The 25,439-nt window shown below is 47.0% G+C and overlaps 2 protein-coding genes across 4 annotated transcripts in view; one reads left to right on the top strand and one right to left on the bottom strand.

Annotated features, from left to right (window-relative positions):
* DRAXIN (dorsal inhibitory axon guidance protein) overlaps window positions 1-11,815 on the bottom strand; it is a 29,791-nt gene extending 17,976 nt beyond the window's left edge. Inside the window, exon 1 of the mRNA XM_079987172.1 lies at window positions 10,961-11,815. The gene's annotated coding sequence lies outside the window, so the exon portion shown is untranslated. The remainder of the gene's footprint in view (window positions 1-10,960) is intronic.
* A 1,042-nt stretch (window positions 11,816-12,857) lies between these two features.
* MAD2L2 (mitotic arrest deficient 2 like 2) lies at window positions 12,858-25,411 on the top strand. 3 transcript variants are annotated; one of them, XM_079987328.1, is made up of 9 exons: window positions 12,858-13,010; window positions 14,059-14,152; window positions 14,487-14,605; window positions 15,283-15,354; window positions 15,571-15,671; window positions 18,166-18,260; window positions 21,422-21,495; window positions 22,396-22,488; window positions 24,889-25,411. In XM_079987328.1, exons 2-9 carry the CDS (start codon window positions 14,113-14,115, stop codon window positions 24,928-24,930), a joined length of 636 nt encoding a protein of 211 aa, XP_079843454.1. In that variant the 5' UTR covers window positions 12,858-13,010; window positions 14,059-14,112; the 3' UTR covers window positions 24,931-25,411. The 3 variants fall into 3 exon arrangements, with proteins under 3 accessions (XP_079843454.1, XP_079843455.1, XP_079843456.1); XM_079987329.1 differs by lacking the exon at window positions 12,858-13,010 and adding an exon at window positions 13,031-13,181; XM_079987330.1 differs by lacking the exon at window positions 12,858-13,010 and adding an exon at window positions 13,186-13,316.
* Window positions 25,412-25,439: the final 28 nt, after the last annotated feature.

Here is a 25,439-nt window from a genome sequence, read left to right as displayed (position 1 = left end):
TTTATACCCCGCCCATCTGGCTGGGTTTCCCCAGCCACTCTGACTGGCTATTTCTTCCAATCTGGTCATGAATGTACCGCTGATTCTCCTTTTGTCTTATGATTTTTATTTCATTTTATTTCATTCCAACTCTTCGCATACCACTTAACACTGCTATTTCTTTCTCTTTTGCTTGTATAATTTTTTCAAGCATTTTCACAATAATCTTCATACCCAATAGTTCCATAAATTGACTTTCCACCCCCACTTCTGCAGAGTTTTCCCTGAAACCTTTTCTACTGCATTATATCTCGATCCAGTACACAAAGTTTCTCTAGTACAGTTATTTTATCATTCTTCTGCTGCTGCTTTTATCTCGAATCCTGCCCACGATTTCATTTGACTGAAGTATTTTTTTAAAAAAATAGTCCACGAAATGAAAACTGCTGTTTCAGAACAGGGTGTATACCCAGATTGGAAAAAGGTACCCTAAGATGTGCACAGATACGTTCAGCTAGGAAAAAGAAGAGCTGGATCGTTTCCAGTGTTAGACAAGTAGAACATGATAGCCTTTGGTCCATTAATCTCAGCAGGTCTAGCGCGGAGGACTCAGTTGGGTACAACGTTTTCTGTTTTATTTTAGGGTTTATTTTCATGGGCATAGCCAAGGGAGGGGTAGGGGGGAAGCTTCCCCCACCTCCCAGATAAGGGAAAACAATAGAAATACTTAACTGACCAATCATATCGGTTCTGCCCCCCCCAACAAAAACCCTGGCTACGCCCATGTTTATTTTTATATTTTACTTTTTATTTCATGCGATTGCTATAACCTCCAAGCAGTTTTCAAGGAATACTAAAATTATTTAGTAAAAATACCAGTTTAACACTAAAAAAATTAATGAAAACCAACAGTAAAAAAGAAGAAGAGAAAAACACATTGGCAGCTATGTGTCTGGATAAAGGTAAATGGACCCCTGACCATTAGGTCCAGTTGTGATCGACTCTGGGGCACTCATCTCACTTTATTGGCCGTGGGAGCCGGCGTACAGCTTCCGGGTCATGTGGCCAACATGACTAAGCCACTTCTGGCGAACCAGAGCAGCGCATGGAAACGCCGTTTACCTTCCCGCCGGAGCAGTACCCATTTATCTACTTGCACTTTGACGTGCTTTTGAACTGCTAGGTTGGCAGGAGCAGGGACAGAGCAACAGGAACTCACCCTGTCGTGGGGATTCGAACCGCCAACCTTCTGATCGGCAAGCCCTAGGCTCTGTGGTTTAACCCACAGCGCCATAGGTGTTCTAAAGGAAAATGTTTTAAGCATACAGCAAAGGGATCTGCCTGGTGTCAACAGGCAGGGAGATCTACAGTTGCCACACTGAAATATCTATTTCTTATAACAGCTGAATGAGTATTACGTGGTACCTGTAAGAGTTCCAGTACTGCAAATCAAAGTGGTCGAGTGGGCAACAGATATAGGGCAACGCATGCAAGTAAACCAGCCCCAATATGTTAAGGGCTTTGTCTACTAATAGGAAGACCTTGAACTTGGCCGAGTGCATATCTCTGAGCTGAAAGAGCCTCACTCCTGTCAGCAACTGGGCTGGCGTGTCTTGCACCAACTGCAGTTTCCCAGCATTGGAATTTAATATCAACCTACTGGAGAGACGAAGGGATGTGGGTGGCGCTGTGAGTTAAACCACAGAGCCTAGGACTTGCCGATCAGAAGGTCGGCGGTTCGAATCCCCACCACGGGGTGAGCTCCCATTGCTTGGTTCCTGCTCCTGCCAACCTAGCAGTTCGAAAGCACGTCAAAGTGCAAGTAGATAAATAGGTACCGCTCCAGCGGGAAGGTAAATGGCGTTTCCGTGTGCTGCTTTGGTTCTCCAGAAGCGGCTTAGTCATGCTGGCCACACGACCCGGAAGCTGTACACCGGCTCCCTCGGCCAATAAAGCGAGATGAGCGCTGCAACCCCAGAGTCGGCCACGACTGGACCTAATGGTCAGGGGTCCCTTTACCTTTTACTGGAGAGACAAAGCGACTTCAATACGATGACTTCTTCTGGAGAACAAGATTGTGGGTAGATTCAGCTCGAAATGCAATGAAATTGACAAGCTGAACACAGGTGGATCATGCAAGTCAATTCAAATGAGATAACGTGCAAATGCGGGAAACCAAGAGGCTGTGTTGTGCCTGCAATCACGCCCGTTTTCCTATTTTAATAGATCTGTATTATCCACATGTATTAGATGAGCCAATGTCAGGGTGCGGTCATTCATCGTTTGCTCTTCTGCAACTTTTGGGGCTGCATTACACACCACACATTTAAAGAACACACAAACACCCCAAAGTGAATCGTGGAAGCTGTAGATTATCCCTTACAGAACTACCGTATTTTTCGCTCCATAAGACACACTTTTTTCTTCCTAAAAAGTAAGGGGAAATGTCTGTGCATCTTATGGAGCGAATGTGTGGTCCCTGGAGCCGAATTGCCCAGGGGCAAAAAGCAGATCATGTTTTGTTTTGTTTTTGAAAGAGGGAAGTGGGTGTTGAAACAAAGCTGCTGACCGTTTGCCGATCGGGGAGAGAGATAAGGGACGCTAGAGATAAAGGAGGCTGCCTGGGAGGGGGGAGGTAAAGACAGCAAACTTGCAGAGGGGGGAAACAGGAAGACTAAAGCAATAAGGAGAGAAATTAGAAGAAAAGGAGGAGCAAAAAACTGCTCCAGCTAAGGAAAAGACACTAAGGCAAACAAGAGGGAAGGGAGTGCTGAAAGGAAACAGCTGATCGGTGGGATCGGAAGAGAGATAAGGGACGCTTGCATAGGCTGCCTGGGAGAGGGGAGGTAAAAGCCCATGGATCCTCAGGATTTTGACATTGGGTCACCCCAAATTCACCATCAGAACACATGTCTGTGGCCACAGCATGAACCACAAAAATCATACATCCACAGTTTCATTTAGAATATTTTTTCCCTTGTTTTCCTCCTCTAAAAACTAGGTGCGCCTTATGGCCAGGTGCATCTTATGGAGCGAAAAATACGGTGCATATGCAGCACACTAAATAAACTAGAGTTCCCAGGCGGGAGAAGGAATATGCTATGAGAACATGACGAGCCTGTTGGATCAGGCCAGTGGCCCATCGAATCCAGCATCCTGTTCTCACAGAGGCCAACCAGGTGCCAGTAGGAAACTTTCAAGCAGGACCCAGGCACAACAGAACAAATGGCGTGTCGCAATGTGTCAGGGAACTGACATCGGAGCCAGAAGTGGAGGCAGGGCTCCCAAGCAATGCCGGAGAAGGGCCAAGCAGGGAGAGAGGGAACTCATCGGCTGGGGAAGGAAATCGGCGTAACACCAGGGATAAAGGGGGGCGGTTGGGGGAATCGGAGAGGGGTCTCCAGGACTCTTCGCTGGAGACCAGCGGGGAGAGCACAGGTCCTCCTCTGCCCACACCCACCCTGCGCAGAAGACTTCCGAGCAGGGAAAGTAGGCGTAGACTTGGCGTCAGAGAGCTTTTGTGCTGGAAGAAGTTTAAGAAACGCCCACTGACGGATTCTGCTAGCGACTGAACAGCCACGAAGTGAAGGGCTGTCCAGCCAGCCAGGTTTAACCAGGCTACCTAGCCAGGACTGGTGGCAACTTACGCACGATCAACCCCCATACATTCATTACACAATGCATTATGGGATGGCACCCCCCAGCCGCCCCTGTAAGCAGGGCTGCTCTTCTATGGCAGGAAGGTGCTGAGTTGATTAATGGCCTTCATCTGCACATTAAAATATTCTGGGGCTGCCTTTGCACATTTTTCTTGGGTACAGAAAAGCAGACTCAGCATTCCGCTCCCAGAAGAAGAATTAGGGGAACAACAACAACAATTTATTACTGATACCCTGTCCATCTGGCTGGGTTTCCCCAGCCATTCTAGGCGGCTCCCAACAGAATATTAAAAACATGATAAAACATCAAACATTAAGAACTTCCCTAAACAGGGCTGCCTTCAGATGTCTTCTAAAAGTCAGGTAGTTGTTTATTTCCTTGACATCTGATGGGAGGGCGTTCTGCTAGGAGGGCGGGTGCCACCACTGAGAAGGCCCTCTACCTGGTTCCCTGTAACTTCATTTCTCATAGGGTGGGAAACCCCAGAAGGCCCTCGGTGCTGGACCTCAGTGTCCGGGCTGAACGATGGGGGTGGAGATGCTCCTTCAGGTATACTGGGCTGAGGCAGTTTAGGGCTTTAAGGTCAGACCAACACTTTGAATTGTGCTTAGAAACATACTTTACCCACCCCCTTCCACAGAGCTACAATGCACAGAACCTTGAACAAACTGGTTCCCAGGTGGGGGAAGGATTGTGATTTTAGAAGCTAAGAAGAGGCTGCTGGATCAGGCCACTTCCCCATCTAGTCCAGCATCCTGTTCTCAGCGTGGCTACAAGCAAGACCCGAGCACAAGAGTTGTCTCCCTTCCTGTGGGTCCAGCAACTGGTATTCAGAAGCATTACTGCCTCCGACCATGGTAAGTTAAAGATAAAGGTAAAGGACCCCTGGATGGTTAAGTCCAGTCAAAGGTGACTTTGGGGTAGCGGCGCTCATCTCGCTTTCAGGCCGAGGGGTCGGGCGTTTGTCCACAGACAGCTCTCCAGGTCATGTGGCCAGCAGGACTAAACTGTTTCTGGTGCAACAGGACACTGCGACAGAAACCATACACGGAAACGCTGTTTACCTTCCCACCACAGCTGTACCTATTTATCTACTTGCACTGGCGTGCTTTCGAACTGCTAGATTGGCAGGAGCTGGGACAGAGCAATGGGAGCTCAACCCTTCACGGGGATTCAAACCGCCGACCTTCTGATGGGCAAGCCCAAGAGGCTCAATGGTTTATATCATATCGCCACCCATGGAGACCCAGCATAGCCATTGTGGCTAGTAGACATATTGTCCTCCAATAATTTGTCCAATCCTCTTTTGTAGCCATCCACATTGGTGGCCATCACGGCCTCTTGGGGGAGCAAGTTGCAATGGGTGAACAAGTCCCTCCACGTATGGGAGATGATCAGCCTGGCACCTGAATCTCATCTCAACCCTGGCAAGGGAACGAAACCCTTCACCATGCCCAAAGGCAAGCAGGCTAGCTCTGGGGCCACAGGCCAGATTGTATCACACAACACACAGAGAGCTCTGTCCTCCTACAACAGGGAACAGTTGGCTGGGGGGCCCTTAGGAGTAGGGCTGGGCGATATCCAGTTTTCAGCATTGTGATATATCACCCAGTTAAACATCACGATATACCAAAATACAGTGGTACCTTGGTTATTGCCTGTTGTCTTTGTCCAGCTGGACCATAAAGAAGGCTGATCGCCAAAGAATTGATGCTTTTGAATTATGGTCTGGAGGAGACTCTTGAGAGTCCCATGGACTGCAAGAAGATCAAACCTCTCCATTCTGAAGGAAATCAGCCCTGAGTGCTCACTGGAAGGACAGATCCTGAAGCTGAGACTCCAATACTTTGGCCACCTCATGAGAAGAGAAGACTCCCTGGAAAAGACCCTGATGCTGGGAAAGATGGAGGGCACAAGGAGAAGGGGACGACAGAGGACAAGATGGTTGGACAGTGTTCTCGAAGCTACCAGCATGAGTTTGACCAAACTGCGGGAGGCAGTGGAAGACAGGAGTGCCTGGCTTGCTCGGGTCCATGGGGTCACGAAGAGTCGGACACGACTAAACAACAACAACAACCTTGGTTATTGAATTTAATCTGTTCCAGAAATCCGTTCGACTCCCAAAACCTTTCGAAAACCAAGGCATGGCTTCTGATTGACTGCAGGAACTTCCTGCACTCAAGCGGAAGCTGTGTCGGATGTTTGGCTTCCGAAAAACGTTCAAAAACCGGAACACTTATTTCTGGGTTTTCGGTGTTTGGAAGCTGATTTGTTCGACAACTAAGCCGTTTGAGGACCAAAGTACCACTGTATGTCTAAAATAAGGATGGAGCTCTGAAGAGGCAAACGCTGGCTTCATGGTTTTCCCCGCATTGTGATTTTTTGCCAGTGTCTGCTCTTATGATTTGCAGGAGGCAAGGGAGAGCTGAGCCAGCAGAATTAACAAGGGCTGCAAGAGAAACACTGGTTTCCCCCCACATTTGCATAGCATGCATGTCATGCTTCGCAATACATTGCCAGGCAATGTATTTACGAAATTACGAAAAAATTGCGAAAAAATTACGCAACTGCTTTCATGATATGGACTTCAAACCTGATTCACATATGATGTCAGGGCTGGCCTTGACCAACATCATGACAATGGAGGTGGGGAACAATGATGGGGAACGGCACACAGAGTCAAACGTGGGTGGGGCGGCAGGGCAGGGCAAGGCGGCAACCCTGGTTCTCTTCGAGCAGCAAAATGGGACACGCCAGCCCAGATCTGGAGGTTCCCATCTCTTTCTAGGACAAGACTGGGAAGGCTGTATCCCTCTAGGGTTTACTGTACTGCAACTCCCATCAGCCCTGCCCGTTGGTCGTGCTGGCTGGGTCTGATGGGAGTTGGAGTCCACCAAGTCCTGGAGGGCACCAGGTTGGGGAAGCCTGAGTTAAAGACTGGAAAATTGGTTTTGTATGGCTGGCTGGGCTCTGAAATGTTTGATGCTCACCCACCGTAGACCACACAGTACATTTCCAGTACAGTGTACTAATGCCAGTGTCCTGGAAGAAGCAAAGATCATCAGTGTCAAAGCAATAGTTCTTCAACATCAACTTCACTGGGCTGGTCATGTTGTGTCCTGATTATCGTCTTCCAAAGCAACTACTCTATTCCAAACTTAAAAATGAAAAGCGTAATACTGGTGGTCAACAAAAGAGGTTTAAAGACTGTCTCAAGGCAAATCTAAAAAAGTGTAGTATAAACGCCAACAACTGGGAAACACTGGCCTGCAAGTGCTCCAGTTGGAGAACAGCCTTTACCAAAGGTGTCATGGGCTTTGAAGACACTCGAACTCAGAGAAACGTGCTAAGAGGAAGGCACACTTGGCAAACCCTCACCGTGATCAACTCCTGCCCGGAAACCTATGTCCCCACTGTAGAAGGACGTGTGGATCCAGAACTGGCATCCACAGTGACTTACGGACTCACTGTTAAAACCGTGTTTATGGAAGACAATCTTACTCGGCCAGTGGCGTAGCATGGGGGGTGCAGGGGGGGCCAGCCGCACCGGGCGCAACATCTGGGGGGGCCCGCTCACACTCACAGCTCTCTGCCCCTACTAAAATCCACTGGTTAGGGGGCGCAAATTACTTGCCTTGCCCCAGGTGCTGACAACCCACGCTACGCCACTGTACTCGGCTATGAGGGATCGCCAAAGAAAAAGACCACATAGCAGAACACAGTTCAGCCACTGGGCCAGGGGTGGGGAAATTTTGGTCATTTGAGTGTTGCTGAACTACAACCAGGGTTGTCCCAAGTCATTTTGGCAGCTGAGGCTAACCACAGAATAGTGCCCACCCACCCCTGCCAGGGAAGAAGTGGTGAACAAAGATCTTCATCAGGACCAAGGAGAGAATTCAGATCTAAATCAGTACCACGGAAAGAGTAAATAACTACATTGTGAGCTAGAGTGGGAGGAGACCAGTAGCCAAGAGACTGCTGTAGAGGCTGCATTGCGGGGGCAGATATCACCTCCAAGGATCATGTCTCAGCTGTCAGTGCCACCACAGCAGCAGTGGGCATTCCTCAGTGGCCAAATTTTCTGCTTCTGTGGATCCTGCCGCCTGAGGCAGTCGCCTCACCTTGTCTCATGAGTGGGCCGGCCCTGACTCTCATAATCCCCGGGCATTGCCCATGCTAGCTGAGGCTGATGGGAGTTGTCGTTCAGCCACATCTGGGCGACCCAAGATTCCCCACACCTGTTCCGAACCATGAATTAATAAACCATGGCTAAGCATTCTGTGTGAGCCAAGTCCTTGGCAGAAATCCATTAAGCCTTAACTATTAAGAATTCCAGAATCTCTGCCGTCTTGCTTTGCAAATTTAATCCGCACCAGTGGATCACCATGATTCGTTTCTCTCTCTCTTTTTAGTATATCATGCAAGACTGACGTATGCCCAACACAAGATCTCCTGATAGATCTCTGGCGGATTTTGCTATCGGTTTCTGACTCCCACTCGTTTTAACAGCTACAGGAAAATGACTTTTCCCACCTCAATTAGGCTGCTGAGATGAAGACAGACCACCAGGAGGGGGGCTGTGTCTGAAAGGATTGCAAGTTCAGTCCTGAAAATAAATCCCTAGGCTCTGAGTGTGCTCAGAAGCACTCTGATTTGTTTATTTTTTAAAAATTAATAGTACAGTGGTACCTTGGGTTACATACACTTCAGGTTACAGACTCCACTAACCCAGAAATAGTACCTCGGGTTAAGAACTTTGCTTCAGGATGAGAACAGAAATCGCGCAGCAGCGGCACGGCAGCAGCAGGAGGCCCCATTAGCTAAAGTGGTGTTTCAGGTTAAGAACAGTTTCAGGTTAAGAACGGACCTCCGGAACGAATTAAGTACTTAACTCAAGGTACTACTGTATGTCTTTTGCACCCAGCTCCGGTTGTTAGGTATAAACTAGAGTAGATCTGACAAGCCTGAAATTGTACCGTTCCTGACCTAAGGAATCCCCATTGACATTTCTTCTTGAATTTCAAATCTCCCTTGTGGCAAAACATTGGGAACATTAATTTTGAATGGTGCATCTTAGTTTTTTTAAAATATATTTTTAAATCCTAATGAGATTCATGCCTAGATCCAAAGTGTGGGATTCCATGATGCCTTTCATTTTATAATTTTGACAATTTTGTACCGCTTAATGACAGCTGTCTCTATGCACAGGACACTCAGTGAAACAAACAAACGAGTTAAAACTCTCACATCAACATTTAACTAAAAAGCCATATTAGAAGGAGAATCTTGCATTTTTAAGAACTCACCCCTAATATCTTATTTTGTGCAGAGAAAAGTCAACATTTAAAGAAGTGTACTGCGCTGGGTTCAAGGACAATATTTATAATTGGTTTCAACTGGATGTGTGTGTGCATGTAATCTCCTAGATTTTGAACTGTATGTGAGTTAATGGGCAAGATTTTACTCCTTATAGCCCCCTTTTCCTCCAGCCCCCACCCAAAAAGAATCCAACAAGCCCCAAAAAAGTCTCATCACAAAGATGCAATCATATTTCTAATCAAACCATCTCAACTGGAGATTCTGTGATGAAAGGAGGCAAAACTCTGTCCGTATCATAAAAAGAAAAAGGGGGGGGGGACATCTGCCAAATATGGGGTTGCTAATACTTCCCTCCTCTGAAACTGACCTATTGCCACTTTTACAAGTTCCCGTCTGCAGCATGAAACATTTCATAAACACCGCACATTTTACTCTCTTTCAAACTGCAGCTACGCTCAATCTAGGAAACCTTTTTTTGCACAAACGCCAGATATCCAGAATTATCCCTTGGAGACAAATTGGCTCAGGTGAGCAGAAAATAGGGGTGGGAGGGAGAGAGAGAGAGAAAGAGAAATAGACCCCCCTCCCCATGCAAAAGCTCTGAAATGTGTCTTTGTCTCAGTTCTCCAAGGAAATGGGGTGTCCCTGTTCAAGGGGAGGGGGGGTGGAGCTATTCCAAAAGAAAGAGACTGGATCTTTGCTAAATCATTTTATTTGACTTGAAAAGTGTCCAGGGTTGGGGATTTGTGGGTGAAGGCGTTTGGCCACGATTCAGGGAGGAAGGAAGGCAACTTCCACCTCGTGCCTTAATTGCTTTATGAAATTATGGGTTGGTAAAGGATCCTAGATAAACAGCCTGTAACCCTGAATTTAAGACTACTATTGGTAACGAAGGTCTTAATCCCCACCAACTCCCGAGGCTCCCCATCCAAAGCAAACCTCAGCAAGTGACTTCATATGTCAAGATTTGTTCACCGTCTGTCGTTTTTAAAAATACACACACGTCCCAGGGAGTTGCACAACAAGAAGAAGTGTGTGTTAAAACCTCGTTCACATCCCACACAGGATCTACGTATGCACAGTTTGAAGCCAACATAGAAAAAGTCGAATTTAAATTAAAAGAAAACGAGCGGCTCAAGAGCAAACTGATATGTACAAGGATCTAGGGCTGCTAGAATTATAGCGTGCAAATGGGAAGCTGGAGACTTGCTCTGCCTCCGGGGGGGGGCTGTTAGTTCCTACTCAGAGTAGACCCACTGAACTCCATCAAGATGACGAACTTGAGTCCATTCATGGGCCTGCTCCAAGTGCAACTTGGTGGGCTTAGGATCTGTTGGACCTAAGGCAGCGATGCCCATTAATTTCTGTCTACTCTGAGAAGGGCTAGCATCTGCACCATTCACATGCCCTTGATACACATCTAGCGTGGATTGGGAGCGGGGAGGGGAAAAACTGATACGGATAAATAGGTTATATATATATATATAAAACACCTCACTTCCGTGGTAGCTTCTGAATTTCTCATTCTCAAAAACCCCCAAATCTCCTATCTATCTATCTATCTATCTATCTATCTATCTATCATCTATCTATCTATCTATCTATCTATCTATCTATCTATCTATCTATCTATCATCTATCTATCTATCTATCTATCTATCTATCATCTATCTATATCTATCAAAGCGACTTAGGAAAACATTTATTTCATAAAATTTATATACCGCTTGCTCGCTTTAAAAATCCCCAACGACTCCTCACATGTCTAAAATGACTACCTTATGGGGAGATAATCGGAAAATTCTTTAAAATTCGATGCCTTTTTAAGAATAAAGAACCCAAGGACAGCTTAGGAAAGGCACCCACCCACCAAATATTCCCCCTGTTCAAAAATAAAAAAAAAATATTTTGCTCGGAGGGAAGTCTGGGGAGATAAAGAGTTCCCAGCACGCGCCAGGCTGCCGCGCAGATGCCGCGGTAGATGCGCGCGTGCGGAGCTTACCTGCTTGCTGCTAAGCCAGCGCTGGGAGGAAGCTCGGCTGGTCCAACGCGGCGCTGCTTTCTCCTGAATCCCGAAGTGCTGAACGGGAGGGAGAGGGGAAATAGAGGGGAGGGGAGAGAGGGGTTGGGCTTAGGAATATCCCCCCCTTCTAAAAAAAAAGTGAGGTGCGGGGGGTTTTCAAGAGCAGGGGGGAAACTGGGAGGACTTTTTTCTAAAGCTCCCAGACTTAGAAAGAAACAGTGTTTGAAAAGGAGCATGCTTTGCTAGAGAGAGGGGTGTGGTTTTTTTTTTTGTGTGTGTGTGTGTACGATTAGGAGGGGGAGTGATAGATTTCTATGAATTGCAAAGAGGGGAAGGCGCGCTCCCGTCGCCAGGCGCGCGCGCCCCCGGAGCAGTGCCGGGGAGTTGCTGCTCGGTCTAGAGACAAATGCACACTCACACAAAGGAGACAAAGGGAACTGGTACCCAGTAGGCTAGATGTTTTAAAAAGGCGACAGTCCAGCAATTATATGTAATATTCTCTCTCCCAGGGAGGTTAAGGGGGTGGGGGAGATTGGCTTGCTGTGGGGTGGGAGAGAGGGGGGGTGAGTCTAGCCTGGCGCTCCTTTCCCTCTGGGTGGTGGTAGGAGGTCGTTTTCTCTCCCCCTCTTCACCTCCATCATCTTCATCCCGCCTTCCTCCTAGAGGATTGTGGGAAACTCCCAAAGGGTAAATTGATGCCTTTGAGGAGGGGAGAGGGGTAATGACAGCGAGACCCAGAGGGTCCTGCTGAGCTGGTTAAAACGATTCTCTCTCCTCTTTCCACGCACACTCCCCTACCTCTGCCCAGGAGAATAGAGGGGAGGGGTCTCCACCTGGGTTTCCCGCCTCTAGATCGACTTTATTTATTGTGAAAACTGATGACACCCTTGCTACCAGTTATGTGCTTCGGGGTTTTTTTCCTTCGCTGTTTCCTTCATGGTTTTCCAGCTTTGCTAAATCCATTCTAAAACCGCTTAGCCTTAAAAAAAAAAAAAAAAAAGTAAAAACTAAGTGAGGTGCAATGTGCAGCAAAAAGAAAATATAAATGGTGTTCGCTTTTCCCTATTCAGCTTTATGACACCCCCACTTTTGTTATAACTAACAATTCCCCCCCCCCGCAAAAACAACATTTCTAAACTGCTCCACATTAAAAATATATAGATTGATCAATATACTGTGTACGATATTCACCCAGGAGGAGCCTCAACACCTGCTATGACAACGCTGATACCAGCTGTGCGGTTTAAATTCGCTGTTTACATTCGCAGTTTTGTGCAACTGAAATCTGCGGGTGACGAGCAGCTGTTAAAAACAGAGGTGCAGGAGAAGGGAAGAAAAGTTGGCAACCTTTCTCCGTTCAAAACCATTGCATGCCAAATTACCTATCTGCCTAGGTTTGCACCACGAGCAGCAGAGGGTCGTAGCCATGGGCTTCCCCCCTAAATAAATAAAAATTATTAAAAATACGTAGCAAACTGAGGTTCTGCACTCCCCGAAAAAGGCCTGCCCGCCTAACAAAAGGCCTGCCCCCCCAAAAAAATCCTGACTATGCCGATATTCTCTGAGTGAGTGAGACAGTGAGATTCATCTGCGAAATTCTTCGGCTCATGTTTTTTTCTAAAGGCATAGGAACAGGGCAGGGGGGAGAAGTTGGCAACCTTTAAGCCATGAGCAATTGAGAGGGGAACGAGGAAAGTTAATAAAATAAAATAAAATAAAATAAAATAAAATAAAATAAAATAGCCCCACTGTTGGAGAGGTGCGCTTAAGTCTCCGCTGGACAGACGGCGCGCCAACGCCACGGAGATGGGCGGCGCGCACGGGTGCCAAAGCACCCCGGCGCTAAGACCTGCGAGGCGAAGAGAGGAGCGCGGCGAGGACGTCAGGCAGCCGCGTCGTTGGGTCGCCAGCTCCTCCTCCGGCTGCTCCGCCCTCGTCAGCCTTCCCGGCGGGGCGGAGGCGCCGTTGTTCCCCGCCGCCGCGAGCCTGGGGTCGGGCGAGAGGGATCTGCGCTGCGCCCCGGAGAGAGGTACGGTGGAACCGGTGGAGAGGCGTTTCGGGGTGCGCTCGTTGCGCACAGGGTGCGCGCGGCTTAGCGGCCCGATCCGGAAGCTCTTTACTCTGGGGTAAACCCAAAGGGTCTCCAGCGAGAGGCTGGCTCCCGAGCAGATGTCTGCCTTGCGTTTTGCAGGGGTTGAAGGTGCTTTTTTGGGGGGGGACGGACCTTTAATGGTGCGTTTCGATCAGATCGCGCTCAGGCAGGTTTACGCAGAGAGAAATCCCACTGGACTTACTCCCGTGTACGCCCACCGGATTCAAGGGGTCTCCGTTCCAGGTATAATAAGATCCATAGGAACCAACTCCTAGGGGCCAAGGTCCTTTTGGCCCCCCTAAAATATTTGAGGGGGCTGGCTGGGACCCCTCCAAAGCTGATGGGCATTGTCATTCAAATTGTGTATGCCCGCCACGTCTGGTGATTGATTATGCAGGGTGGGCCTTACTCGAGCCCCCCATATTTTATTCAAATTGGCACCCCTCAAAGGCAACCCTATTTATGGAGGTGCAAAGCACGGGCTGGGGGGGGGGCGGTGGCAAGGCAAAGCAGCTTGAGGGCACCGGTCTCAGTTGGTTACTTCTGAGTAATTTGCCTAAGATGATGATGATGATTAGAATTTATATACTGCCCTATACCCAGCGGTCTCAGGGTGGTTCACAAAATAAAATCAAGATATGAAATCACAAAATACATAATAAAAATAAAAACAACCACCCACTGAGCTTCGGCTGAGGTTAGCATGCCTAGTGTTGCAGCCTCTAAATTGGATTCCTTTCAGGTTAACCTTAGGGGGTGCATCCAATTTAAGTTATGCTCAGAGTAGACCCATTGAAATGAATGGACATCAGTTATACCTATCTACTGTGACTAGGACTAGCATTGCATGTGACCCCACCTCCTTTTAAAAAGAAAGTTACTAGTTCTCATGGCTAATTTAAGACTGGGTCTGCTCTGAGTAATACTTAGTTGAATACAATCCAGAATCTTCTCCCTCCCCCTCCCCAAATCTCAATGCTATCAGTCTTTCAGGTACCGAGACTCCCTTTGTAACCATCTTTAAAAAGTTGCTGCCGTGATGACCACTTTAACCCGACAGGATCTCAACTTCGGACAAGGTACTGGCACGGTTTTTCTCTAAATTTTTCAGAACAGAAACCTATTTTGACTCCCAGCTCTATTAAAAATCAAGGGGAGGGGAACCCATGTCTCAGGGCTATGCAACAGACCTGCATCCATCTCCCAGTGACCAAGCTTCAGCAGTAGTTTCGGCAATTGTACCAAAACGGTTTTTAAACAGACACCACCCACTTCGTTTTTTATTTAATAATTTTATTTAATAATTATATTTTGTCCGTCTGAGGACAGTATAAAACCACAAAAGTACATAATATAATAGCAAACAAAACAATAACCCTCCACCTTCGTTACATCCGTACCCTTCCCTTCCAGTTGTAGCTGATGTCCTTTCTGAGTTCCTGGAAGTAGCCATTCACCTCATCCTTTATGTCCGAGAAGTCTACCCCACGGGGATCTTTCAAAAAAGGAAAAAATACAATGTACCTGTGCAGGTGAGTGATGTGACTGTCTTTCGGGTGGACCACACAAACAGATCTTTTGAGGTTGGCCAGTGGCTTGCGTGGGTGTGAAGATACAAAATGTACATTGTCTCGTTTTACTGTCATCTGATCCACAATTGTTATTAAACTGCTCATGTTAAACAGGTTGTTAAATACTTTGCTAAAATCTTTTTTTAAAAAAATACTTTTCAGGTTCATACATTTCATTAATTTTACAATCATTTTAACATTTAACTTCCTTCCCCCTCTTTCTGCGGTTCCTTATTTTTTAATATCTTCTGCATATCCAAATTCATTTAATTTGCTCATTTATTTATCTACTTTGAAGCTATACACTTATGAAACTGCAGGTTAGTACAGTAATCCTGCCAATGTTTTTATCTTTGTGCAATTTATCTGTAAATATTCAATAAACCATTTCTGTTCTTTTATACAAAGTTTTTTATCTTGATTTCTTATTCTTCCGGTAAGTTTCGCCATTTCTGCATATTCCATAAGTTTTTGTATCCATTCTGCCTAATGCTTTGCTGAAGTTAAATTATGTCAACCGCATTTCCCCAATCTGCTAATTTGTAACATTTCTTTTAAAAACCAGTCTGCGGGATTTCCGCCCCCCCTTGACAAATCTCTGCATATTTATATGCAACTTGAGATATTTGTTTGAACAGATGTCCTGCCACCCAGAACTGAATCAGTACATCCAAGATACTCTCCATTGCATCAAACCTTTGCTGGAGAAGGTAAGTTTTTGACGGTCAGCACAAGATCAGGGAATTACTGGAACTCGGTGTTTCATTTTATCCAGCCCCAAGACGTTTTGGTGATGGTAGGTATAATAATATTGGACCAATGTAACTGGGTATGGGTGTATGCAGACTTTGGTGATGTACAGAGCTCTTCCGCAAACAGACTCGAAGTAAGAAAAAAACAAGTTCTTGTGCTCTGTTGCTTTTCAGAATGACGTGGAAAAAGTGGTGGTGGTCATTCTGGACAAGGAGCACCATCCTGTGGAGAGATTTGTCTTTGAAATCACACAGCCACCCCTGCTGTCTATCAGGTGAGGCCTTCCTGCCCCCAAAAGGCTGCACCAAACTTTGCAGAGGCAGTGTGGTGTAGTGAGTAGAGCTTTGTGGCTGGGTGGTGATTTGAACCTGGATATCCCCGGTGCTAATCCAATGCTCTAACCACTGCAGCATGTTGTCTCTCATCACATGCCTGTATTGAACTAACCACACACTCTTCCAACATCCTGGTTGTGGACAAAGCACCTAAAGGAAAACCTGAATGAAGCAATGTTATTAATCTGGCTTTCAGAACACTGGTAACGCCCATTCCCATTGGCCATGTTGGAAGAAGCTGAGGGGGCTTTTGAACCAAACAATGGTCTCCCCACTCTTGCCTTTACTGCCCCTGGCCGCCCCCATCACATCTCTGCTTCCTCTTAATGTAGAGATGGGACAGCTGTGGCCCTCTAGTTATTGCTGATCTCCAACTCCCATCATCCCCCACCTTTGGCCATGTTGGCGGAAGCTGTTGAGAGCTTCAGTCCAGCAACGTCCCTGACTTAAGAATCACCACTGTAGAGCTGTTTTCAGAGTGGAGGCTTCCCCACTTGCGGGGAGCAGCACATTTGAAAACCTAAGGAGCTGTTACGCACATTTCACCTTCTCTCCCAAATAGGCAAAACTCCTACATCTCCTAAAACCAAAACACAGAACAACAACAACAGAAAAAACAAACAAAACAGGCAGTGCTGCTCTGGAAAAAACACACCAAAAAACCTGTCTTAAACAGACAGTGGCATAGCGTGGGGGGTGCAGGGGGGGCCGGCCGCACCGGGCGCAACATCTGGGGGTTAGGGAAATCCACGGGTTAGGGGGCGCAAATCCACGGGTTTGTGGGCGCAAATCCACGGGTTAGGGGGCGCAAGTTACTTGCCTTGCCCCGGGTGCTGATAACCCACGCTACGCCACTGTAAAAAGAATCTTCCCCCAAAGATTCCCTCCCCAAAGGGGGGGGGGACTGAATGGCTGGTGCCAAGGTTGTGTGTGTTTCTGACGGTTTTGAGAATCCCACAAGAGTTATTTTGAGGTCCCCAGCTTTTTTCAGATTCCCTGTGGTTTAGTTAATCAAAATACTGTATTTTTCACTCCATAAGACGCACCTGACCATAAGGCGGACCTAGTTTTAGAGGAGGAAAACAAGAAAAAAAAAAAATCTGAACGAAACAGTAGATGTATGATTTTTGTGGTTCATGCTGTGGCCACAGACATGATATGTGATTTGACGGTGAGTCTGGGGGAGCCCAATGCAAAAATCCTGAGAATCCATGTGGATCCATGCTTTGTAACCACGGTTTTGTGCAATTGCGGCCCCACGAAACAGTGGATGCGTGATTTTTTTGGTGCAGGCTGTAGCCATGGACATGCTATATGATCTGATGGTGATTTGGGGTGACCCAATGCAAAAATCCTGAGGATCCATGGGCTTTTACCTCCCCATTCCCAGGCAGCCTCCTTTATTGCATCCCTTATCTCCCTCCCGATCGCTTGCCAATCAGCTGCTTCCTTTCAACACCCAGTTCCCTCTTGTGTGACAGTGTCTTTTCCTTAGCTGGAGCAGTTTTTAGTTCCTCCTTTTCTTCTAATTTCTCTCCTCATTGTTTGTTGTAGTATTCCTGTCTCCTCTCCTTGCAAGTTCACTGTCTTTACCTCCCCCCCTCCCAGGCAGCCTCCTTTATCACTAGCGTCCCCTTATCTCCCTCCCGATCGCTTGCCAATCATCTGCTCAGCAGCTTTGTTTCAACACCCCCTTCTCTCTTTGTTTTTTTTTAAAAAAAGCATGATCTGCTTTTTGCCCCTGGGCAATTCGGTTCCAGGGACCACGCATTCACTCCATAAGGTGAACAGACATTTCCCCTTACTTTTTAGGAGGAAAAAAGTGCGTCTTACGGAGCGAAAAATACGGTGCCGTATTTTTCGCTCTATAGGATGCACTTTTTCCCCTCCAAAAATTAAGGGGAAATGTGTGTGCGTCCTATGGAGTGAATGCAGGCTCCTTGGCTTCAGCGATAGCAGCGCGAAGCCTCCGAAGCGCAGAGGGAGTGCTCCCTCCGCGCTCCTTGGCTTCGCGTTGCTTTCGCTGAAGCCTGGAGAGTGAGAGGGGTCGGTGCGCACCGACCCCTCTCACTCTCCAGGGTTCAGGGATAGCCGCCTGAAGCCTTTGGAGTGCAGCAGGAACTCGCGTTGCGCTCCGAAGGCTTCGGGTTCCTTTCACTGAAGCCGGGAGAGCAAGACTCTCCTGGCTTCAGCAGAGAGGGAGAGCTGCGCAGCGCCCCCTTCAGCGGAGCGGGAGGAGAAATGGAAGGGGCTCCGTTTCTCCTGCCGCTTCGCTGAAGGGGCGCTTTGCAGAGAAGGAGAATTCCCCCCCCCCCTGTTCTCCCCCTCCTATGGTCCGGTGCGTCCTTTAGAGTGAAAAATACGGTACCTTTTTTATCTATATAAATACATTTCCACCATGTGATTGAGTTCTGCCCCCCCTTCCTTCCCCAGCTCCGACTCCCTCCTGAACCACGTGGAACAGCTTCTGCGTGCCTTCATTTTGAAAATTAGTGTCTGCGATGCAGTTCTGAACAACAACCCTCCAGGTAGGCCAGCCAACCATGCTTGTCTTCCAAGTTAGCTTGTTTAGATTTTTTGAGCCTGTTTTCCTCCTCCTCAAATACAAGACACAAACCATAGGCATGATTTAAATTCCATAAAACCAGCTGGTGTTGTTTTCCTTCTTTCTTGTTACTTACCTACCCTGCAAGCTGTCTCAACTGTTGGCTGAAGCTGCTGTGAGCCATTCAAAGTCAAATGATCTTGAGATGGTGAAATATTCTGCTAGGTGAATATTTATTAGAACTAAGCAGTCTGAACATTCTGGTGTGTGCTACCCTAAATTAAACTTTCATTTTAAAGCAGAGAGATCAATAAAAGAAAATGCCCAGGTATCTCCCAGCAATCTTGTACCAACCCAGAAATTACCCTCAGGTTTTGCTCTTTAAAGCCATCAAACAAATCTCTTTTGCATCACACAAAGAAGCAGATGTTCTTCTTCTGCATAACCTATTTACCGTATTTTTCACTCTATAAGACGCACCAGACCATAAGACGAACCTAGTTTTTGGAGGAGGAAAACAAGAAAAAATATATTCTGAATTTCAGAAGCCAGAACAACAAGAGGGATCGCTGCGCAGTGAAAGCAGTGATCCCTCTTGCTGTTCTGGCTTCTGGGATAGATGCACAGCCTGCATTCGCTCCATAAGACGCACACACATTTCCCCTTACTTTTTAGGAGGGAAAAAGTGAGTCTTATAGAGCAGAAAATACGGTAATTCCTTAAGGACTAGAATGTTATAGCTTCTTTCCTCCAGTGTGTGCTGAGATAGTCATTATTCCTGAACCCAATTTTAATTTCCATTTTTAATAAAAAAACCCAACCTGATCATATCTATCACCTTTCTGTACTTTAATACAGAATATCTATCTATTTAATACAGAATATCTATAATGGGACACAGGTGGCGCTGTGGGTTAAAGCCTCAGCGCCTAGGGTTTGCCGATCGAAAGGTCGGCGGTTCGAATCCCTGCGGCGGGGTGCGCTCCCGCTGCTCGGTCCCAGCGCCTGCCAACCTAGCAGTTCGAAAGCACCTCCGGGTGCAAGTAGATAAATAGGGACCGCTTACCAGCGGGAAGGTAAACGGCGTTTCCGTGTGCGACTCTGGCTTGCCAGAGCAGCGATGTCACGCTGGCCACGTGACCCGGAAGTGTCTCCGGACAGCGCTGGCCCCTGGCCTCTTAAGTGAGATGGGCGCACAACCCCAGAGTCTGTCAAGACTGGCCCGTACGGGCAGGGGTACCTTTACCTTTACCTTATCTATCTATCACCTTTCTGTACTTTAATACACTTTAATTGGGGGTATACGTTCTCCCTCCTTCAACCAATATGCCAGTCCCTCAAATTGCTTAGAACCTATGATTCTCTGAAGGAGGGAGAGAAAGAAAGAGATTACTTTGGAGATTGCCTAGCAATCATGCACAATGTTCCCTCGCTAATTATGATTTAGTACAGCAGGACAGCAGCTCCTGTAGTTTCTTCCTCCCCTCTCTCCCCAGCTTTTCATGCTCCCACCATAGAACTGGGGGAAAAGCAGCCACTTAATATGGACCGACGTCTAACACTGAGCTGGCTGAGTTTCCACCCACAGCTCACAGGGTATAGGCACAGCTTTCAGGATGGCTCTGTTGGCGTCCCAGGACTGTGGGCCTGCTGTAGCCTTGGAGGATGGAGCAAGCTTGTGTTCTCCTGCTCTGGAGGGTAGGACTCGAACCCATGGCTTCTAGTTACCAGAAAGGAGATGCTCGCTAAACACCAGAAAGAACTTTCTGGCTGTCGGAGCTGTTTTGACAGTGGAACGGACTCCCACGAGAGGTGGTGGGCTCTCCTTCCTGGGAGGTTTTTAAGCAGAGGTTTGGATGGCCATCTGCCATGGATGCTTTAGCTGAGATTCCTGCATTGAAGGTGGGTTGGACTAGATGACCGTTGGGGTCCCTTCCAGTTCTATGATTCCCCAGACTTCTAAAGAGAAACCCCTGCCTCTCCTTCCCTTCCTTCTGGCTTCTTAAAATTCCACCCCATCTTTCCTTTCTTTTCTTTCTCTCTCTCTCTCTCTCTCTCTCTCTCTCTCTCTCTCTCTCTCTCTCTTTCTCTCTCCGTCCCTCTCTCTTTCCCTCCCTCCCTCCCTCTTTCTCTTTCTCTTTCTCTTTCTCTTTCTCTTTCTCTTTCTCTTTCTCTTTCTCTTTCCCTCCCTCCCTTTCTTTCTCTCTCTCTCTCTCTCTCTTTCTTTCTCTCTCTTTCTCTTTTTCCCTCCCTCCCTCTTTCTCTTTCTCTTTCCCTCCCTCCCTCCCTCCCTCTCTTTCTCTCTCTCTCTCTCTCTCTCTCCCTCTCTCTCTCTTTCTCACCCTGCCTCTTTCTTTCTTTCTTTCTTTCTTTCTTTCTTTCTTTCTTTCTTTCTTTCTCTCTCTCTCTCTCTCTCTCTCTCTCCCTCCCTCCCTCCCTCCCTCCCTCCCTCATTCTCATTCTCTTTCTCTTTCTCTCTCTCTCTCTCTCTCTCTCTTTCTCTCCCTTCCTCCCTCCCTCTTTCTCTTTCTCTCCCTCCCTCCCTCCCTTCCTCCCTCCCTTCCTTCCTTCCTTCCTTCCTTCCTTTCTTTCTTTCTTTCTTTCTTTCTTTCTTTCTTTCTCTCTCTCTCTCTCTCTCTCTCTCTCTCTCTTTCTCTCCCTCTCTCTCTTTCTCCTTCTTTCTCTCTCTCTCTTTCTCTCTCTCTTTCTCTCTCTCTCTTTCTCTTTCCCTCCCTCCCTCCCTCCCTCCCTCCCTCTTTCTCTTTCTCTCTCTCTCTCTCTCTCTCTCTCTCTCTCTCTCTTTCTTTCTCACCCTGCCTCTTTCTTTCTCTCTCTCTCCCTCTCTCTTTCCCTCCCTCCCTCTTTCTTTCTTTCTTTCTTTCTTTCTTTCTTTCTTTCTCTTTCTCTTTCTCTTTCTCTTTCTCTTTCTCCCTCCCTCCGTCCCTCCCTCTCTCTCTCTCTCTCTCTCTCTCTCTCTCTCTCTCTTTCTCTTTCTCTCCCTCCCTCCCTCCCTCTCTCTTTCTCCCTCCCTCCCTCCCTCCCTCCCTCCCTCCCTCCCTCCCTCCTGGATTCTAAAGCGACATTCCCGTCTCTCCTCCTTTTCTAAAGATTCCATCCCACCGCCCGGTCTTCCCTTTCCTGCAGGCTGTACTTTCACCGTCTTGGTGCACACCCGAGAAGCTGCCACTCGCAACATGGAGAAGATCCAAGTGATCAGGGTAGGAGGCGATAGAAATCGCGAGTTCTGCAACAGGTGCCATGAATCACGAGAGCCTCTCTCTTCTGCCAGGAAGCTTCTTGGAAGTCCTGAATGGCTCAGATATATTTGGCGAGTCTTCCCGTCATTTAAATCTGTGATGGGGGACCCTGCGCAGCTTTCTGTTTTTATTTATTTTTATTGTTATAATAAATCTTTATTGCATTGTTTTTCAAAGTTACAAAACAAAAGAATAAATGAATTGTTTCATCCAAATATATGAAAAGAAAAAGAAAAAATGCAAAAGAAAAGAAAAAAACTGAGTGGTTTCTTATTAATTCCGTCATTTTGGGCAGCTTTTTGGCTGTTGTTGGACTCCAGTTCCCATCACCACCGGCCAGCACGGCCAGTGGTCAGGGATGATGGGAATTGGGAGCCCCTTCCTCATTATCTGATGTTTAGAAGACATCTGAAGGCAGCCCTGCTTAGGGAAGGTTTTAATGTCTGTCTGATCGCTTTTTAATTATTATTATCATTAATTCTGTTAGGTGCCGCCCAGAGTGGCTGGGGAAACCCAGCCAGATGAGTGGGGTATAAATAATAAATATTATTATTATTATTATTATTATTATTATTATTATTATTATTATTACTCACTAGTTATTAGCTAAATAGTTTTGGTTCCAGCTCCTTTTAAGGCCCCACCAGCATCCTTCAATACCGCTTTAGAAAGCCGTAGCTCTTCCCAAAGAATTCTAGGAGCTGTAGTTTGCAGGTCTCTATGTTTCTGTCCTGATGAGGCCTTTTTTTGTTAACCGTTTTGAGGTTTTTCTCTACATTCTTGTGGTATATAAATTTAGTGAAGCGAAATAAAAATATGAAATAAACAAATAAAGTGAATTATTTGCATCTTTAACCCAAGGATTTCCCCTGGATTCTCGCCGATGAGCAAGATGTGCACATGCGTGACCCTCGACTGATCCCGCTGAAGACCATGACGTCGGACCTTTTAAAGGCAAGTTCAGCAGGGTGCTCTTTCTTAAAATGAAATTTGTTTGAAGAGCGACATTTTTCCACCTTCGCCACATCAAGCAGTCGGTCCCTTACCTTTCCTGCCCCACCCTGGCCACAGTGATCCATGCGATGGTCACCTCCAGGCTTGACTACTGTAATTCGCTCTACGCGGGGCTGCCCTTGAAGCTGTCCCAGAAACTCCAGTGGGTGCAGAATGCTGCAGTGAGGCTCCTCACGGGGTCTCTGCCATGGGAGCATATTCACCCAGTGCTTTTCCAGATGCACTGGCTCCCGGTGGAGTACAGGGTCAGATTTAAGGTGCTGCTTTTGACCTTTAAAGCCCTTCACGGCCTCGGACCCTCGTACCTACGGGACCGCCTCTCCCGGTATGCCCCACGGAGAGCCTCAAGGTCCATAAATAGCAACACCCTAGTGGTCCCGGGCCCTAAGGAAGTTAGATTAGCCTCAACCAGAGCCAGGGCCTTTTCAACACTGGCTCCGGCCTGGTGGAACGCTCTGCCTCATGAGACCAGGGCCCTGCAGGATCTGATTTCTTTCCGCAGGGCCTGTAAGACAGAGTTGTTCCGTCTGGCCATTGGCTTGGAGCCAATTTGATTCCCTCCCCCTCTTTCTTTTTTCTTTCTCCTATGATGAGATTGCTCCCTAATTGTTTTAATGTTGTATCTTAATCTTTTAAATTGTATTTTAATCAACTTGTTTTTATTATTGGTTGTTACCCTCCCTGAGCCCGGTCTTGGCTGGGGAGGGCGGGGTATAAATAAAAATTTATTATTATTATTATTACCCCTCTGGGACTGTCAGGCTCCTAGATCTGCCAACAAGGCGCACCATCTCAGGGTTGTGTACGTGTGTGTGCGCAACAAGCTTCTGAGACCATCTACACCCAGCAAACAGTTGCCCCATCTTTTATAGCACATGGTTGCTTGGGATTGGCTCTCTGGCCTCAGCTGATCTCTGTTGCGTATTTAGCAAATTAATTGCGCTGCAGAAAGCGTGCTGGGCAGACCACACGTTCAGGAAACAATGAAAAAACGCAAAAAAATATCTTTTGCTTGGCTTTAATTACGAAAACAAAAACTCCTCTTACATTAAATCTATAAGTATGACCCATTCACCAGAGTACTGAGAGGTACACACTGCTCTTTATGTACTATGCCCAATTGCTGACACAGCTTAATTAACACAACTTAACTGCACCTGCTATTCTGCTTCACAGCTGTAAAACTAGGTCATGATATTTACTCTGGCCTTTAGAGAGATACACACCTTGTGAAACAATAATAAACCTTAATATTTAAATAAACCATGCAACAATCTCAAGACCAGATAGGTAATGTTCGCAGCTGTTTCTAATACAGTGGTACCTCTGGTTACATACGCTTCAGGTTACATACGCTTCAGGTTACAGACTCCGCTAACCCAGAAATAGTGCCTCGGGTTAAGAACTTTGCTTCAGGATGAGAACCGAAATCATGCTCTGGCGGTGCAGCAGCAGGAGGCCCCATTAGCTAAAGTGGTGCTTCAGGTTAAGAACAGTTTCAGGTTAAGAACGGACCTCCAGAATGAATTAAGTACTTAACCTGAGGTACCACTGTATATTGGCTCGAACTTCCTGCAGTCCCCCCTTTTGGCCAGTAGGGGACAGGGTAAGGGACTACAGGACTCTGCATTGTTACCCGCAATATGTGGGTGGAGCTTTGGCTCTTGTGGCCACACCCATCTGCAAGGCAATTGGATGGCAGAATGGGCGGGGCTTAGCTGAACCAAAGTTCTCATATAATACATGCTGCTCAGTTGTCAGCCAGAGGTGGGCAGGGCAAAAGGTTATAATTGTAGTATTTTATATTACTAGACTGGTTTCTGCATATGCTCTCTCCCCATCCTCTGTCCACGCAAGCAAGAGGCGTGTGGTTTACTCTCCACGAATTTTCCAACTTTTAAATGTTTTTTAAACTCAAAACATTAAGATTCTCCCCTTCTTTCTCCTGCATGTTGTTTGCTCTAAACCTGCGTCAGTGTGGACTTCGTCCCTTTTTAGTTGCTGAGTAGACCTTAGCTTAGTCAATATGAAATAAAATATATAAATATTAAAATATTAAAAATTTATTGAAAGTGCTTTAGAGACAGTGAGTTTTATTATTACACCCCTATCTCATCTTCTCCTCCAAGGAGTTCAAGGTGGCGTTTATGGCTCCTCCCACCCTGTTTTACCCTCACAACAACCCTGTGAGAGAGGCCTAGAGGCAGGGACTGGCCCAAGGACACATTTGGCTGAGTGGACAGCCGAACCCTGGTCTCTTCCAGGCCCTCATCCACGACCCTAACCACTATGCAACACTGCCTCTGTTTAAAAGCTTTTCTTGTCCACCTCCATTTACAGATGCAGCTCTACGTGGAAGAGAGAGCCCAAAAAGGCACCTGACTCCCAACACTTTCTCACCTTGGGACCTCAAATGCTCTCCAGGCTCAAGGCACCTCTGAGCTGTCGCTCGCTCTGCTGCTGTTAACACTGGTGCTAAAAACATGGTGGTCATCAGCGACTTGGCACACTCTGCCAACCATTCTTCCACAAAATGTGTGCGAGCAAGTTGGGTTTTTTTAAAGCGTTCTTTCTCTTATGTAAGGAGAGAATAGATCCCGGAAAAGCAAACTTTTACCTCCTCTGGCAGGTTTTGTGTGCCTGTGTGCGCACTCAGACCTGAGTGAGGCCTGCCTTTCCAATTTATTGTGCAGAAAGGGGGGCTACGTTTGGAGCTTTGAGAGGGGTCTTGCGCGTGACTCTGTGTTGTCGTTTGTTTGGGAGCCCGTATGTGTGATTTCCGAAGGTGTCCAGAGTGGACCTCTTGTGACTGTCCACTGTGAGATATATATTTTTCTGTTGATCAATAAATAGGAAGCACTTACGTTGTTGACCAGCTTCTTGTGGGACTC

Source organism: Podarcis cretensis, assembly GCF_951804945.1.
Source record: "Podarcis cretensis genome assembly, chromosome: 8".
NCBI classification, from domain to species: Eukaryota; Metazoa; Chordata; class Lepidosauria; order Squamata; family Lacertidae; genus Podarcis; species Podarcis cretensis.
This window is presented reverse-complemented; position numbering and strand designations above follow the sequence as displayed.

Bases quoted from the DNA above. Each gene is read 5' to 3' on its own strand.
- MAD2L2 (XM_079987328.1), top strand. From the start codon at position 14,113: ATGACCACTTTAACCCGACAGGATCTCAACTTCGGACAAG. The intron at 14,153-14,486 runs GTACTGGCACGG...CTTCCCTTCCAG, and splicing joins GGATCTCAACTTCGGACAAG to TTGTAGCTGATGTCCTTTCT. The intron at 14,606-15,282 runs GTGAGTGATGTG...TTGTTTGAACAG, and splicing joins AATACAATGTACCTGTGCAG to ATGTCCTGCCACCCAGAACT.